At 42.9% G+C, this 16,556-nt stretch overlaps 1 protein-coding gene across 3 annotated transcripts in view; it reads left to right on the top strand.

Annotated features, from left to right (window-relative positions):
* The window catches only part of LOC121283495 (uncharacterized oxidoreductase YjmC-like), a 75,608-nt gene that overhangs the window by 55,842 nt on the left and 3,210 nt on the right, over positions 1-16,556 (top strand). For all 3 annotated transcript variants that reach the window (XM_041198145.1, XM_041198143.1, XM_041198142.1), the window contains exons 8-9: positions 2,412-2,530; positions 7,730-7,825. In XM_041198145.1, the coding sequence (XP_041054079.1) occupies positions 2,412-2,530; positions 7,730-7,825 (215 nt within the window). The remainder of the gene's footprint in view (positions 1-2,411; positions 2,531-7,729; positions 7,826-16,556) is intronic.

Here is a 16,556-nt window from a genome sequence, read left to right as displayed (position 1 = left end):
AGGCATATGGAATGCTCTCCTTCATTGGCAGAGGTATTGAATATAAAAGTAAGGATATAATGTTGGAATTGTATAAAACACCGGTGAAGCCACAACTGGAGTTTTGTGTGCAGTTCTGATCACCACATTACAGGAAGGACATAATAGCTCTGGGGAGGGTGCAGAGGAGGTTTACAAGAATGTTGCCAGGGTTAGAAAAGTGTAGCTACAAGGAGAGATTGGATAGGTTGGGGTTTTTCTCCTTAGAACAAAGAAGGCTGAGAGGTGACTTGATTGAGGTGTACAAAATTATGAGGAGAATAGATAGAGTGGACAGGATAAAATTGTTTCCCTTGATGGAGAATTCTAGAACCAGGGGACATAGATTCAAGATAAGTGGCAGAAGGTGTAGGGGGGACATGAGGAAGAATTTTTTTACGCAGAGGATAGTGGGTGTTTGGAATTTGCTGCCCAAGTTGGTGGTAGAGGCAGAAACTTTAAACTCTTTTAAAAAAAATACCTGGATCTGCACCTAAAGTGCTGTAAGCTGCAGGGCTATGGGCCAGGTGCAGGAAGGTGGGATTAGAAAGGGCACCTGGGTATCCTTGGGCTGGCATGGACAAGATACGCCAAATGGCCTCCTACTGTGCTGTAACTTTTCTATGGTTCTATCGTGTTCAAGGTGAGTCTAACCAGAACTGGACACAGTTTGCACCTTGCATCTTGGCCCGAGATATACCACTTAGTTACGGTACTCTCCCTATGGGGCACCCCATTCACTTACAACACTGATTAGCTGGAAATTGACCTAGTTTGAGTTACCCAGTTGTCCGTTGATAGAACATACTTGGGTAGATATTGTAGCTGAACTAAAAAATTCAATGTCAGGGAGTGAATTTCTCTTGAGTAGAGGTCATCAGCAGTACAGATGGAATGTTGTCAGGGTCTAGAGCATTAACTGTGGCTGGTGCACCATTCCTAATATCAGATGGAGTGAACTGCATTGACTGAAGATTGGCATCTGTAATGATGAGATCTTGGAAGGATGCTGAGAAGGACCATCCACTCAACACCTTTACCTGAAGACACTTTCAATCATGTCTCGTAATCCTTTCTCTTAAACTCACTTGCTGGGTTCCAATGTGGTTGAGAATAGAGATGTTCCTTCTCCAGTTAGATTTGTGGTTGCCCATTATCATTCTCAACTGGATGTCATAGAGCTGCAGGGTTTAGCTCTGAGCAGTTGGTTTTGGGATTGCTTTGCTCTGTCTCTAGCCTGCTGCTTTTGCTGTTTAGTTACAGTTCACACCCCATTCTCAGTTATGCCATACTACTGCTTCTTCAATATTCACCATTGAACTAGGATTGGTTTCCGGGCTTACTGGTGATGGGGGGTTAGAGAGATGCTGGGCTATGAGGTTACAGATTGTTGTGGAATACAATTCTGCTGTTGCTGATGCCCCACAGTGCCTCATGGATGTCCAGTTTTGAGCTGTTGGATCAATCCTTTTGGATGGAGGATGTTCTCAGGATAGAGATGAGGTTTTGATTTCACAAACACTGTGTAGTGGTCACTTCTACTAAAGTTGTCATAGATGGACAAGGTTTGTGACAAGCAAATTACTTCCTTGTTTTCGTTCTCACCACCTGCCACAATCTCAGTCTGGAACATTTAGGACTTGGGTCATTGATGTTATTATTGAACCATTCCCACCCAGGGTGGACTCCGTGCCCTTAATCGTTCCTCCAGGTGCTGTTCATCATGGTGGAGGACCAATTTATCACATCAGAGGGTCCAATTTGCTTGTGGAACAGAACACACCCAGAGATGGGCGACGCTAGGATTCTGGGACCACAACTTTGTCAAGCTATAATCAATCACGAGAGGACTGTACTTATGGTTTTGAATGTGGGAAGCAATTCAGTGCACAAACTAATATTTACAACTGATTGAAAACAAATACTTTGCAGCAGGATAAAGTAGGATGTCTTGTTGATATGTCTTTCCATATTTCATGATACTGAAGTCTGTTGGAATGACCTTTGGAGATTGGGCTTGTCCCCTCATTTGGTCAGTTAAGTCAACCCACACTCACACGGGTTTGGGTGTGAACAATGACAGGTTGGGTGTGCTTCTGCTGGTAACCTCATTGAAGGAGTGTCCCACTTAAAAAAGGAGGAGAGGGAGTGGATGGAAGGAATGGGACAGTTGGAGCTGAAGAAAAGAGAAAAAGAGATGAGGAAGGAAGAGAATCCATGGGATTGGAGACAAGGAGCTAAAAGCAGGAGGGGGGAAGGGAGAGGTGAAGGTAGAAAGGCATGGGTGGAGAATAGGAGGAAGGGAAGGAGAGAGGGAAGGGAAGACAGTTGTTTAGCTAAGCGCTGTGACTAGCTGACTGATGTTTGAGCTGAACGTTGTGTTGTATTTTCAGGTGGTTACAAGGGGTACGGACTGAGTCTGATGGTGGAGGTACTTTGCGGCATACTCGCAGGAGCTCATTACAGTAAAAACATCCGTCGTTGGAAGGACACAGACAAGGTGGCCAATCTGGTGAGGACTCACTGTTGCTGCATTTAGTGACTTCACTTCAAATATACCCTCATCCTGTTCCAAACTGGATTCATTGTTCCATCTCCTACTCCAGCTCAATCAAGATGGAGATGAGGTTTTGACTTCACAGACACTGTGCAGTGGTCACTTCTGTTAAAGCTGTCATAGATGAACAAATTTGTGACAAGGAGGTCGTCTTCCTGCGTTTGTTCTCTCACCATCTGCCACAATCTCAGTCTGGAACATTCAGGACTTGGGTCATTGGTGTTATTACCAAGTCATTCCAACCCAGAATGGATTCTGTGCCCTTATTACTTCCTCCAAGTGCTGTTCATCATGGTGGAGAACCAATTTATCACTTGAAAAGGTCATCAACATTGTTACGCTACCCCTTCCCTCACTCTCTTCCTCTCATTCTCGTCTGTCCCTCCTTCTTCCTCAACAGGCTCCTGACATCACTTAGAAGTTTGAAGGAAGCCGCATGTGAGTTAGTTTTCCACTTTTACTTTGAGTGTTATTAATTTCTAATTCCTTCACCCTCACTCTCCCTCATTCTTTCCCTCTCTCCCTCTCCGTCACTCCTCCTCTGTCATTCTTTCCCCCTCTCTCACTCTCTGTCCCTCTCCCTCACTATCTCCCTCACTCTCTGTTGCTCTCTACTCCTCTTTCTCTCTCTCTCTCTCTTCCTCACCTTCTCTCCCACTGCCTCACTCTCTCCCTCTTCCTTGTCTTCTTCCCTCACTTCCCCCCGCTTCAGTCTCCCACTCCTTCGTTCTCTCTCCCCCTTACTTGCTTTCCCTCCCCCCTCATTTTCTCTCTCCTCCCTCATTCTCTCCCCTTTCCCTCGCTTACCCCTCTCGCTCTCTTCCCCTCCCTTTTTCTCATCCCGGCCTTGTTCTCTACCATTCTGTCACTCTCTCCCCCTCTCCCTTGCTCTTCCCCTCTCCCTCAATCTCACGCCTCCTCTCCATCTCTGGCTAGCAGGATTAGCAGGGAATGCCTACTTTCTGATCTCTCTCTCTCTCTCTCTCTCTCTGTCTTTGAGAGTTTAGACAAAGAAACATGAGAAAGGATCAGTAGACAGAGTTAACCACAGGAATTCTAGTCACTCAGTTTAACATCTGCCAAGGAGAGTTTTAGGATCTTTAACCTCAATTCCAGCTTTCGGAGCTGGTCTCCAACTCTGAGCTGGTGCCCAGTGAGAATGGACTCTCTGATTCCCTCTGGGACTAGGCCCCTTCCCTGGTTCCCTGCCCTGTGGGAATTGTTCTGTGAAAATCTGTTATTGGTCATTTACACCTGCATCAAATATTTGGGTTTTAATTTGTCACAGCGGCTGGATGACTTTACAGAATGATTTACATTTTAACATTTCTGTTCACCCTATAGGTTACAGCCTCTCAAGTGCATATCCCAGTGTTTTTTTTTACATGTATTTCATGTTTTTGCCTGTATCACCCTTTCAGGCAGTGAGTTCCAGACCCCCACCACCTTCTGGGTGAAAATGATACTCTTCAACTTCCCTTTAATCATTTGACCAGTTAGTTTAAATCTTTGCCCCCTGGTTATTAATCCCTCTGCTAAATAGGCCCTTCCTACCCACTCTTTCTAGACCTTCATAATTTTATGCACCTCAATTAAATCTCCCCTCATCCTGCTCTGTTCCAAAGAAACCAATGCCAGCCAATCCAATTTTTTCTTACAGTTAAAATTCTGTGTTCCTGGCAATATCCTCGTAAATCTCCCCTGTTGAGAACACATCCTCTAATGCAGTGATGCATTGACCAGAACTGTTCCCAGTTGTCTAGCTCCAATCTAATGAGTGTTTTATACAGTTCCAGAATAACCTCACTGCTCTAATATGCTAAGCCTCAGCTAATGAAGGAAAGAATCCCTAATGCCTTCTTAACACCTGATCCGCCTGTCCAAGGTTCCTCTGTTCCTCTATACTTCTCAGTACTTTACCATTTATCATGCATTCCTGTTTGCCATCTTCAATTGCATTACCTCATACTTCTCTGGATTGAATTCTATTTGCCACTTTTCTGCCCACCAGACCAGTACCCTTATATTGCCCCGCAATAAACAGTTTTCTCCTTCACTGTCAACCCCACAGCCAATTTTTGTATTATCACAAACCTCTTAATCATGCCTCCTACACCTAAGTCTAAATCATTGGTATATACCATGAAAAACAATGGGCCCAGTACCAAGCCCTGTGGAATCCCATTGCAAACATTTTTCCAAGAATACAAGAAATAGAGCAGATGTAGACCACATAGCCCATTGAGCCTGCTCCGCATTCAATATTATCATCACTGATCTTAGGTTTCAACTCCACTTTCCTGCTTACTCCCCATATCCCTTGATTTCCTGAGAGATCAAAAATCTCTCTGTCCCAGCCTTAAATGTGTTCAACGATGGAGCATCCACAACCCTCTGAGGTAGAGAATTCCAAAGATTCACAGCCCTTTGAATGAAGTAATTTCTCCTCATCTCAGTCCTAAATGATCGGCCCCTTACCCTGAGACTGTGCCCGGTGTTTTAGATTCCCCGACTAGTGGAAACAACCTCTCAGCATCCACCCCGTCAAGCCCCTTCAGAATCTTGTACATTTCAATGAGATCACCTCTCATTCTTATAAACTCCAGAGAATATAAGCCCAAGTTAATCAGCCTCTCATCACAGGACAGCCCCTTCATCCCGAGGATCAATTAAGTGAACCTTCGCTATCCAAGCAAATGCTTCCTTAACATGGAGTTCAAAACTGCACACGGTACTCCAGATGTGGTCTCACAGCCAGGTACCATTGCAGCAGAATTTCTTTATTCCTGTACTTCAATCCCCTCGCAATAAAGGCCAACATGTCATTTGCCTCCCTAATTGTTTGCTGTACTTGCACACTAACTTTCTGTGTTCCTTATGCAAGCACACCAAGTCTCTTTGAACATAAACACTATTTTGATTTTCTATCTTTATGAACAAAGTGAATAACTTCACACTTCCCCACGTTATACTCCATCTTCTATCTTGTTGCACAGTTAACCTGCCTATATCTCCTTGCAGCCTCTCTGTCCTCCCCACAGTTTATCTTTCAACATAGCTTTGTATCATCAGCAAACATAGATGCATTACTCTTTGTCTCTTCATCTCTGTCATTAATATGGATTGTAAATAGCTAAATTCCCAGCACTGATCCTTGAACACTCCACTATTCCAACTTGAAATTGCTCCATTTATGCCCATTCTGTGCTTAACCAATCCTCTTCTGGTTACAAAAACACTCACAGACCATTAACCTTTGCTTTCTGTCACTGAGCCAATTTTGGATCCAACTTCCCACTCTCCCTTCATCCATGAGCATTTAATTACTGAACAGTCCATCAAAGAACCTTGTCAAAAACCTTACTAAAATCCTTGTTGGCTAAATCAAACGTGCTACCCTCATCAACCCTCCTTTTTACCTGAAAAACCGTGGTCAGGTTATTTAGACATGACCTTCCCTTAACAACAAGTAATTAGGAAAGCTAATAGAATGTTATCATTTATTGCGAGGGGAATTGAATACAGAAACAGGAAGGTTATGCTTCAATTATACAGAGCACTAGTGAGATCATACCTGGAGTTCTCTGTACAGTATTGGTCACCTTTTTAAGGAAGGATGTAAATGCGTTGGAAGCAGTTCAGTGAAGGTTTACCAGACCAATACCTGAAATGGTGGGTTGAATTATGAAGAAAGGTTGGACAGACTATGCTTGTATCCGCTGGAGTTTAGAAGAGCAAGAGGTGACTTGATTGAAACATATAAGATCCTGAGGGGTCTTGACAGGGTGGATGTGCAAAGGATGTTTCCTCTTGTGGGAGAATATAGAACTAGGGGTCACTGTTAAAAAATAAGGGTCGCCCATTTAAAACAGAGATCAGGCGAATTTTTTTCTCTCAGAGGGTGGTGAGTCTTTGGAAGTCTCTTCCTGAAAAGGCGTTGGAGCAGAATATTTTTAAGGCAGAGGTGGATAGATTCTTGGTAAGCAAGGGTGTGATAGGTTATTGGTGGTATTGGGTTGCAGATTTGAGGTTACTATCAGATCAGCCATGATCTTATTAAATGGCAGAGCAGGCTCGAGAGGCCGAATGCCCTACTCCTGCTCTTTGTTCATACATTCGTATGTAACACATCCATGCTGACTGTCCTTTATTAATCTGTGCCTCTCTAAATGACGATTTAAACTGTCCCTCTCAATTTTTTACAATAGTTTGCCCACCACCAGATTAGGCTGACTGGCCCGTAATTGCTTGGGCTATCCGTTCCTCTGCTTTTAAACAGTTGGACAACATTGGCAGTTCCCCGGCACCATGCCAGTAGCCACAGAGGATTGGAAAATGATGGTCATATCTCAGAGTTACCAGTGTCAGGGATCCAACTGTAGGAATGTGAAGGAATCTTTCATTATAAGCTGACACCAGCAAAGTGAAATAGTCTGAGCACATTCTGCCTCTTATGTCCAATCTTGCAAGGTACCAAAAGGTTCCGGCCAGGACAGGGTTGTGACTTCAGACAGAACACAAGAGCACAGTTTGAACACATTTAACTATTAGAGCACAGCAAGAGACCAGACTGCTCTTTGTAACTGTACATGTATCTGTGAGTGTGTGAGAGTGTGGGTGTCTGCGTTTGTGTCTGCCTGTGAATGTTGTGCCTGTGTGTGAGTCTGTGTGCCTGCCTATGAGTGTGTGTGTGTGTGTGTGTGTGTGTGTGTGTGTCATAGAGTCATTGCAGCACAGAAGGAGGTCATTCGGCCCAGCAAGCCCAAGTTGACTCTCTGTAGTGCGGTCTGGTCAGTCCCCTTCCCCTACTCAATACCCTTAGCCTTGTAAGTTTATTTCACTCAAGTGCTCAGCCAATTTCCCTTTGAAATCATTCTTCATCTCTGCTTTCACCACCCTTGAGGGCAACAAGTTCCAGGAAATCTGTGTGTGTGTTTGTCTGTGTGTGCGCGTGCCAGTGTGCGCACGTGTCTGTGTGTTTGTGTCTGCATGCTTCTGGAGCTCTTTGCTCCTGCCCTGTGCACTGGGCCTTTTGAAATATTTATGCAAAGCCCTATTGTGCAATTGCATTGAAAATAGGAATAGATATTTGTAGAGTTCAGTAACAGCTGCAGTCACTAATTCTCAAACTCTTATACTTTCCTTATCCTCCAGGGGCAGTGTTTCCTTGCCATAAATCCAGGTTGCTTTGCTCCAGGTTTTGAGGCGAGGTTGTCGGACTTGCTTAACATACACAGAACACTCGAACAGGTGAGTATAACTGATTAACTATTGACGGTGTTACAGACAGGAGAGAGATAGGCAAACTGCACTGACTTCTTCGCACCACCTGTCCCTAAGCAGAAAGTGTTTTGAATTATTGTGAAGTATGTGGTGGCATGGTTTCCCAATCCTTTGGTTTGCACGATCCATTTTACTAATAATCCACAGCAAACTCGCATTATGATTAACTCAGAGTTTGTTTCAGGTTTAGTTTATTTCATATCCAAAAAAACCGAGGAACAAGTATCCATAACTTTCCATTCCACAGCACACACACACACAAACAGACACACACACACACACACACACACACACACACAGTACAGGGAGGGATAGAAAAAAGGAGTTTTACAGTATAAGAACCACAGAAATGAATATTAGTTCACATGATTTCCAGAGTCTGAGAAGTCAAAGGCCAGAGGGTAATTCCTTCATGGCGGTGTTCATATTTGATGAGTTTCTGATTTGAGATAACAATACAAAAATCGTGAAACGAACAATGTTGCAACACGATGGGATTTCTATGCTTAGAACACTTGGCAGGCATTGATCAGAGGCTTTTAAAATCAAGCAGGTTCCATTGAGTTGAGAGTTGGTAACCAACTGCTTGCTCAGCCAGGCAGCTGGAGTCCTTTCCAGTTGATGTTAAAACAGCTGACTGAGGATTTCTCAGTTCTCAAAGGCATATAGAGATTTCAAAATGGCCCTTCAAGTCATGTGACCCTCTTTCTCCACAATGACTTCAAAAGGGATGTTTATCCAGTGGTTGGAACTGGCTTTGATTTCAGTACTGTTAATGTCCCTGGAGGAGGCGGTGGCAAAGTGGTATTTCATTTGGCTGGTAATCCAGAGACCCAGGGTACCTGGGTTCGAATTTGAATTCAATAAAAATCCGGAATTAAAAATCTAATGATGACCATAAATCCGTTTCTGAGGGGGAGGATGAACAGCCAGAGGTCGTGCTCTATATTGATACCAATGACATAGGTAAAAAGAAGGATGAGGTCCTGAAATCAGAATGTAGAGGAAATAAATTAAAAAGCAGGACCTCAAAGGTAGTAATCTCAGGATTACTCCCAGTTCCATGTGCTAGCGAGATCAAGAATGGGAGAATAGACGAGATGAATGCGTGGCTGGAGAAAAGGTGTAGGAGGGAGAGGTTTAGATTCCTGAGGCACTGGGACCAATTCTGGGGAAGATGGGAGCTGCACAAGCTGGACGGGTTGTACCCCAGCAGGATTGGAACCAAAATCCTCGCAGGGGTATTTGCTAGTATTGTGGGGGAGGGTTTAAACTAGATTACCAGGGGGATGGGAACCTGAGCGGACAGACACAAGACAGGGAAACAAAGATAGGAATGAAAGACAGAAAAGTAGAAAGCAAAAGTGGAAGGCAGAGGAAACAAGGGCTAGCAGCAAATAGGGCCATAGTACAAAAAAAATGTAAGAATGTTAAAGAGACAAGTCTAAAAGCACTGTAACTGAATGCCCAGAGCATTCACAATAAGGTAGGCAAATTAACAGCACAAATAGATATAAATGTGATTGCAATTACAGAGACATGGCTGCAGGGTGACCAAGGCTGGGAACTGAATATCCAAGAGTACTCGATATTTAGAACCTACAGGCAAAAAGGAAAAGGAGGTGGCATGGCCTTGTTAGTTAAGGATGAAATCAATACGATAGTGAGAGAGATTTTTGGTTCAGAAAATCTAGATGTAGATTCAGTCTGGGTGGAGCTAAGAAGTAACTAGAGGCAGAAAACATTAGTGGGAGTTGTCTATAGGCCTCCAAGCAGTAGTGATAAGTTAAGCGATGGCATTAAACAGGAAATTAGAGATGCCTGAAACAAGGGTGCAACAGTAATCATTGGTGACTTTAATCTACATATAGACTGGGCAAACCAAATTAGCAATAATACTGTGGCGGATGAATTCCCAGAGTTTGTAAGATATGATTTTTTAGACCAGTATGTTGTGGAACCGACTCAGGAACAGGCTATCCTAGATTTGATATTCTGCAATGAGAAGGGGTTAATTAATAATCTTGTTATGTGGGGTCCTTTAAGGAACAGTAACCATAACATGGTAGAATTCTTCATTAGGATGAAAAATAAAGTAGTCGGATCTGAAACTAGGGTCCTAAATCTAAACAAAGGAAACTACAAAAGCATGAGGCATTAGTTGGCTAAGATAGATTGGGAACTTCATTAAAAGTCTTGACGGTGGATAGACAGTGGCTAATATTTAAGAACAAGTGTATGCATTGCAACTGCTTTACATTCCTTTCTGGTGCAAAAACACAAGAGGAAAAGCGGCCCAACCATGGCTAACAGAAGAAATTAAGGATAGTATTAGATCTAAAGAGGAGTCATATAAAGTTGCTAGAAAAAGTAGCAAGCCTGAGAATTTGGAGCAGTTTAGAATTGAGATTGATTAAGGGGGAAAAATCGAGTATGAGATTAAATTTGCAAGGAACATAAAAGCAGACTAAAAGCTTCTATAAATATGTAAAAAGAAAAAGATTAGTGAAGACAAATGTAGGTCCCTTACAGACCAAAATAGGAGAATTTATAATAGAGGACAAGGAAATGGCAGAGCAATTAAACGACTACTTCAGTTCTGTCTTCATGGAGGAAGACACAAATAACTTGCCAGAAATGTTAGGGTACCAAGGGTCTAGTGAGAAGGAGGAAATGAAGGAAATTAGTATTACTAAAACAATAGTGCTGGAGAAATTAATGAGACTAAAAGTGATAAATCCCCACTGCCTGATAATCTACATCCCAGGATACTAAAGGAGGTAGCCATGGAAATAGTGGATGCATTGGTTGTCATCTTCCAAAATTGTGTAGATTTTGGAACATTTCTGGCAGATTGGAGGGTGGCAAATGTAACCCCACTATTTAAAAAAAAGGAGGGAGGGACATAACAATGAATTATAGACCAGTTAGCCTAACATCAGTAGGAGGGAAAATGCTAGAGACTATTATAAAGGATGTGATAGCAGGACACTTAGAAAATATCAATGGGATTAGATAATGTCAACATGGATATATGAAAGGGAAATTATATTTGAGAAATCTACTGGAGTTTTTTGAGGATGTAACTAGCAGAATAGATAAGGGAGAACCAGTGGATGTGGTGTATTTGGATTTTCAGAAAGCTTTTGATAAAGACCCACATAAGAGGTTAATGTGTAAAATTATAGTCATGGGATTGATGGTAATATTTTGGCATGGATTGAGAATTGGTTAGCAGACAGGAAATAGAGAGTAGGAATAAATGGGTCTTTTTTGGAGTGGCAGGCGGTGACTAGTGGGGTACCGCAGGAATCAGTGCTTGGGCCCCAGCTATTCTTTTTTCTGATGGCACGAAACTTCGTGGGAACATGAGCAGTGAGGAGGATGTTAAGAGTCTTCAAGGTGGTTTAGACAGTTTGAGTGAGTGGGAAAATACATGGCAGATACTATATAATGTGGATAAATGAGAAGTTATCCACTTCAGTAGGAAAACCAGAATGGCAGGGTATTATTTAAATGGTAATAGATTGGGAAATGTTGATGTACAAAGGGACCTGGGTGCCCTTGTACATCAATCACTGAAAGCAAGCATGAAGGTGCAACAAGCAGTTAAGAAGGCAAATGGTGTGTTGGCCTTCATTGCAAGAGGACTTGAGTACAGCAGCAAGGATGTCTTACTGCAGCACGGTCATGGTCATTGTGAGACACACCTGCAGTATTGTGTGCATTTTTGGTCTCCTTACCTAAGAAAAGATATACTTACCATAGAGGGAGTGCAGCGAAGGTTCACCATACTGATTCCTGGGATGGTAGGATTATCGTATGAGGAGAGATTGGGCTGACTACAATGAGAGGGAATCTCATTAAATCGTGTAAAATTCTGACAGGGATGGACAGACTGGATGCAGGGAGGATATTTACTCTGGCTCTGGTGTCTAGAGGTCGCAATCTCAGGATAAAGGGTAGGCCATTAGGACTGAGATGAGAAGAAACCTCTTCACTCAGAGAGTTGGGAACCTGTGGAATTCTCTACCACAGGGGGCTGTGGAGGCCAAGTTGCTGAATATACTTAAGAGGGAAATGGATAGATTTCTGGACTCTAAAGGCGTCAAGAGGAATGGGGAGAGAGCGGGAGTATGGTGTTGAGATAGAGGATCAGCCATGATCATATTGAATGGTAGAGCAGGCTCAACGGCCAAATGAGCTACTCCTGCTCCTATTTTCTTTATTTCTAAAAACCCATCTGGTTCACTAATGTCCTTTCAGGAAAGATATCTGTCATTCTTACATGGTCTGGCCTACATGTGACTCCAGACTGACAGCAATGTCGTTGACTCTTAAGATGCCCTCTGAACAAGGGCAGTTATGGATGGGCCATAAAATAAATGCTGGCTTAGCCAGCAATGCCCACATCCCATGAACAAATAAAAAGAAAACTTGTTAGTTGTTGAAAAAGTGAAGAGTCTGGTGTCAAGAAGCCATTATCTAGGCAGAGCTACAAGATGAGTTACACCTAGCAAGGTGAGCTTATCAGATGCAAATTATGTCCTTTTGGTTCCCTTTTGAAATGGATCTGGACAGTCCCAGATGTGATATAGAAACATAGAAACTAGGAGCAGGAGTAGGCCATTCAGCCCTTCGAGCCTGCTCCGCCATTCATTATGATCATGGCTGATCATCCAACTCAATAGCCCACTCCCGCTTTCTCCCCATACCCTTTGATCCCTTTCTCCCCAAAAGCAATAGCTAATTCCTTCTTGAAAACATACAATGTTTTGGTCTCAACTACTTTCTGTGGTAACAAATTCCACAGGCTCACCACTCTCTAGGTGAAGAAGTTTCTCCTCATCTCAGTCCTAAATGGTCTACCCCATATCCTCAGACTGTGACCCCTGGTTCTGGACTCCCCCACCATCGGAAACATCATTCCTGCATCTACCCTGTCTAGTCCTGTTAGAATTTTATAGGTTTCTATGAGATTCCCCCCTAATTCTTCTGAACTCCAGTGAATATAATCCTAATCGACGCAATCTCTCCTCATATGTCAGACCCGCCATCCCAGGAATCAGTTGGGTAAACCTTCGCTGCACTCCCTCTATAGCAAGTACATCATTCCTCAGATAAGGAGACCAAAGCTGCACACAATATTCCAGGTGTGGTCTCACCAAGGCCCTGTACAATTGTAGCAAGATATCCCTGTTCCTGTACTTGAATCCTCTAGCTATGAAGGCCAACATACCATTTGCCTTCTTTACCGCCTGCTGCACCTGCATGCTTACCTTCAGCGACTGGTGTACAAGTACACCCAGGTCTCGTTGCACATTCCCCTCTCTCAATTTATAGCCATTCAGATAATAATCTGCCTTTCTGTTTTTGCTACCAAAATTGATAACCTCACATTTATCCACATTATGCTGCATCTGCCATGCATTTGCCCACTCACTCAGAAATGATAGAAGCAGCAAGAACAGACAGCAAATCAGAGAAGATTTTCTTTTCATCAACTTAGTGTCTGACGTACAAGGAAAACTAACTCTTGGATTACTGAGAAATCCACAGGTAGAGCTCCTGCTCACCCGAGTCCGAAGCCAAGGCTCAGGTAATTCCCATCACTGTTTAATCCAGGTCCTCACATGAGGGGCTGATATTATAGACCAGAGGAAACCCTTCCATTGCATTCGTAGGAGCCCTGAATCACAAAGGACACACCTTATTCACACAGGCATTGGGGTTTGATGGCCATTAAAAGACTTGCTTTCATATAGTGCTTTTCATGGCCTCAGGATGTCCTCAAAGTCCTTTACAATCAGTGAATACTTTTGAAGTGCAATCGCTGCTGTAATGTCAGAAATATGATGAGGGGCATATGAATCAGTTAGCATCTGTGCAAGCATAATGAGTTTCAATGTGCATGTCTCCTGGTTTTCGTGATTACAAGGGGCCTGTAAAATGAGGTGTGAGATTACCACTATTTGTTTTTATAACTCCTGGAGGTAGCTCCCAGACAAAGGACTAACTCTGTGGTCATGTGACTTGTAGCAGTCGTCTTGTTGGTTCAACAGGAAATCCATTTTTTGAAAAGAAGCAATAAGAATAAAGTTCTGGATTTATTTTCATGTCCAGGAGACCCAACAACAGGTATTACTGATTAACTATCAGTGGGAATAACAGAATATCAGTGCTTTTTGACATTGCTTCTGAACAGACTGGCTCAGATTTTAACTTTATGCTCCGTTGTTATAGAATCGTTCAGCCCATCATGCCAATGTTGACTCTCTGCAACTCAGTTAGTCCCACTCTCCACCCTTTCCCCATTGCCCTGCAGTTTTTTTCTCTACAGATAATACCCAATACCCTTTTGAAAGCCATGATTGTATCTGCTTCCACCACACTCTCAGGCAAAGAATTCCAGATCCTAGCCACTTGTTGTGTAAAAATGTTTTTTCCTAATATTGTCATTGGTTCTATTACAACTACATTAAATCAGCATCATCTAGTTCTGGATACTTCTGCCAACAGGAACAATTTTTCTCTATATACTCTGTCTAAACCCCTCATAATTTTGAATACCTCTTTCGAATCTCCTCTGAACATCCTCTTCTCTAAGGTGGACAGCCCTGGCTTCTCCAATCTATCTACATAACTGAGGTCCCTCATTCCTGAAACCATTCTCGTGAATCTTTTCTGTACCCTTTATCATGCCTTCACATCCTTCCTAAAGTGTGGTGCCCAGAATTGGACAAATACTCTAGTTGAGACCGAACCAATGTTTTAAAAAGGTTCATTATAACTGCCTTGCTTTTGTACACTATGCCTCTACTTATAAAGCCTAGGATCCCATAAGCCTTTTTAACCGCCTGCTCAACCTGCCCTGCCACCTTCAATGATTTGTGCAAATATATCACCAGATCTCTCTGTCCCTCTACCTGCTTTAGAATTCTATTATTGCCTTTCCTCGTTCCACCTACCAAAATGTATCACTTCACAATTCTCTGCATTAAATTTCATCTGCCATGTGTCTGCCAGTTCCACCAGTCTGTCTATGTCCACTTAAAGTCTAGCACTATCCTCCTCACAGTTCACAATGCTTCCAAGTTTTGTGTCATCTGAAGATTTTGAAATTGTGCCCTGCATACCCAAGTATAAATCAATGAAAGCAGTGCTTCTAGTATTGATCCCTGGGGAACCCTCACTGTATATTTTCCTCCAGTCTGGAAAACAAACATTCACCACTACTCTGTTTTCTGCCACTCAGCCAACTTTATATCCATGCTGCCACTATTCCTTTTATTCCATGAGCTTCAACTTTGTTGACAAGCCTGTTATGTGGCAATTTAGCAAAAGCCTTATGGAAATCCATATATAACTGCAATATCCTCATCGACGATTGCTGTTACCTCATTAAAAAATCTCAGGCAAATTAACAAGATAGGCTTTTAACAAATCCTTGCTGGTTTTCTTTAATATTTAATATTAAAGATATCAATATTGATATTAAAATTTAATACAAATTTGTCCAAGTGACTTTTAGTTTTGTCCTGGATTATCATTTCTAAAAGCTTTCTTACCACCGAGGTTAAATTGACTAACCTCTTGTTAGAAACATAGAAAGTAGGAGCAGGAGTAGCTTATTCGGCCCTTCAAGCCTGCTCTGCCATTCAATATGATCATGGCTGATCTTCTATCTCAACACCATACTCCCGCTTTCTTCCCATTACCCTTGATGCCTTTAGAGTCTAGAAATCTATTTATTTCCTTATTAAGTATATTCAGTGACTTGGTCTCCATAGCCTTCTGTGGTAGAGAACGCCACATGTTCCCCACCCTCTGAGTGAAGAGGTTTCTCCTCATCTCAGTCCTGAATGGACTACCCTGTGCCCTCAGACTGTGAAGCCTTGTTCTAGATCCTCCAGCCTGAGGAAACATTCTCATTTCAACCAGTCTGTCCACCCCTGCCAGAATTTTATACTCTTCAATGAGATTCCCTCTCATTCTTCTAAACTCTAGTGAATACAGGCCTATTCCTTTTCCAGTGGCAGGAGGGTCAGTAACCAGAGGACACAGATTTAAAGTGATTGGCAAAAGAACCTGAGGCAGCATGATGAAATTTTTTTTACACGGTGAATTGTGATCTGGAATGCACGGCCTGAAAGGGCAGTGGAAATAAATTCAAAAGTAAGAAGAGAGGGGGGGCTAATTGGATAGAGCTGGCACAGCCACAATGGGCCAAATGGCCTCCTTCTGTACTGCATCATTCTATCATTTTATGAACCACTCATGTGAAACCCTGCCACATGTCTTCTGAAAGTTCCAGAAGACAACATCAGAGACATTGGGCGGATTATTCCATGCCTGCTGGTTTTGGGCATGTTCGGTGGCATGAAACCAGTTTGCAATTGCCCGCTCAGCCCATTGATGGCAGGCCGCCTTTCCTGCCATCAGACGTCAGGAACCTCATTGTAATACCTTTGCATATCATTATAAGGTTAGCACACTAGACTCATCCCCCACGCTGGATCATCCGCCCATGTCGGTGTGATAGCACGTTGACACGTTTCACAACTACACATAAGCCACATGCACCTAGCAAGCTGCACTTCACTCAAGACTTCGAAGTTTGTTTGTGACCTTGCTTCGGGCAGCACTTACAGTCATCAGCTCCAGGCTTTACAGACAGCACCACATCATTTTTAGGTGG

Source organism: Carcharodon carcharias, chromosome 10, assembly GCF_017639515.1.
Source record: "Carcharodon carcharias isolate sCarCar2 chromosome 10, sCarCar2.pri, whole genome shotgun sequence".
Classification (NCBI taxonomy): Eukaryota; Metazoa; Chordata; class Chondrichthyes; order Lamniformes; family Lamnidae; genus Carcharodon; species Carcharodon carcharias.
Note: the sequence above shows the minus strand (reverse complement) of the source record. Positions and strands in the feature narration are given on the sequence as shown.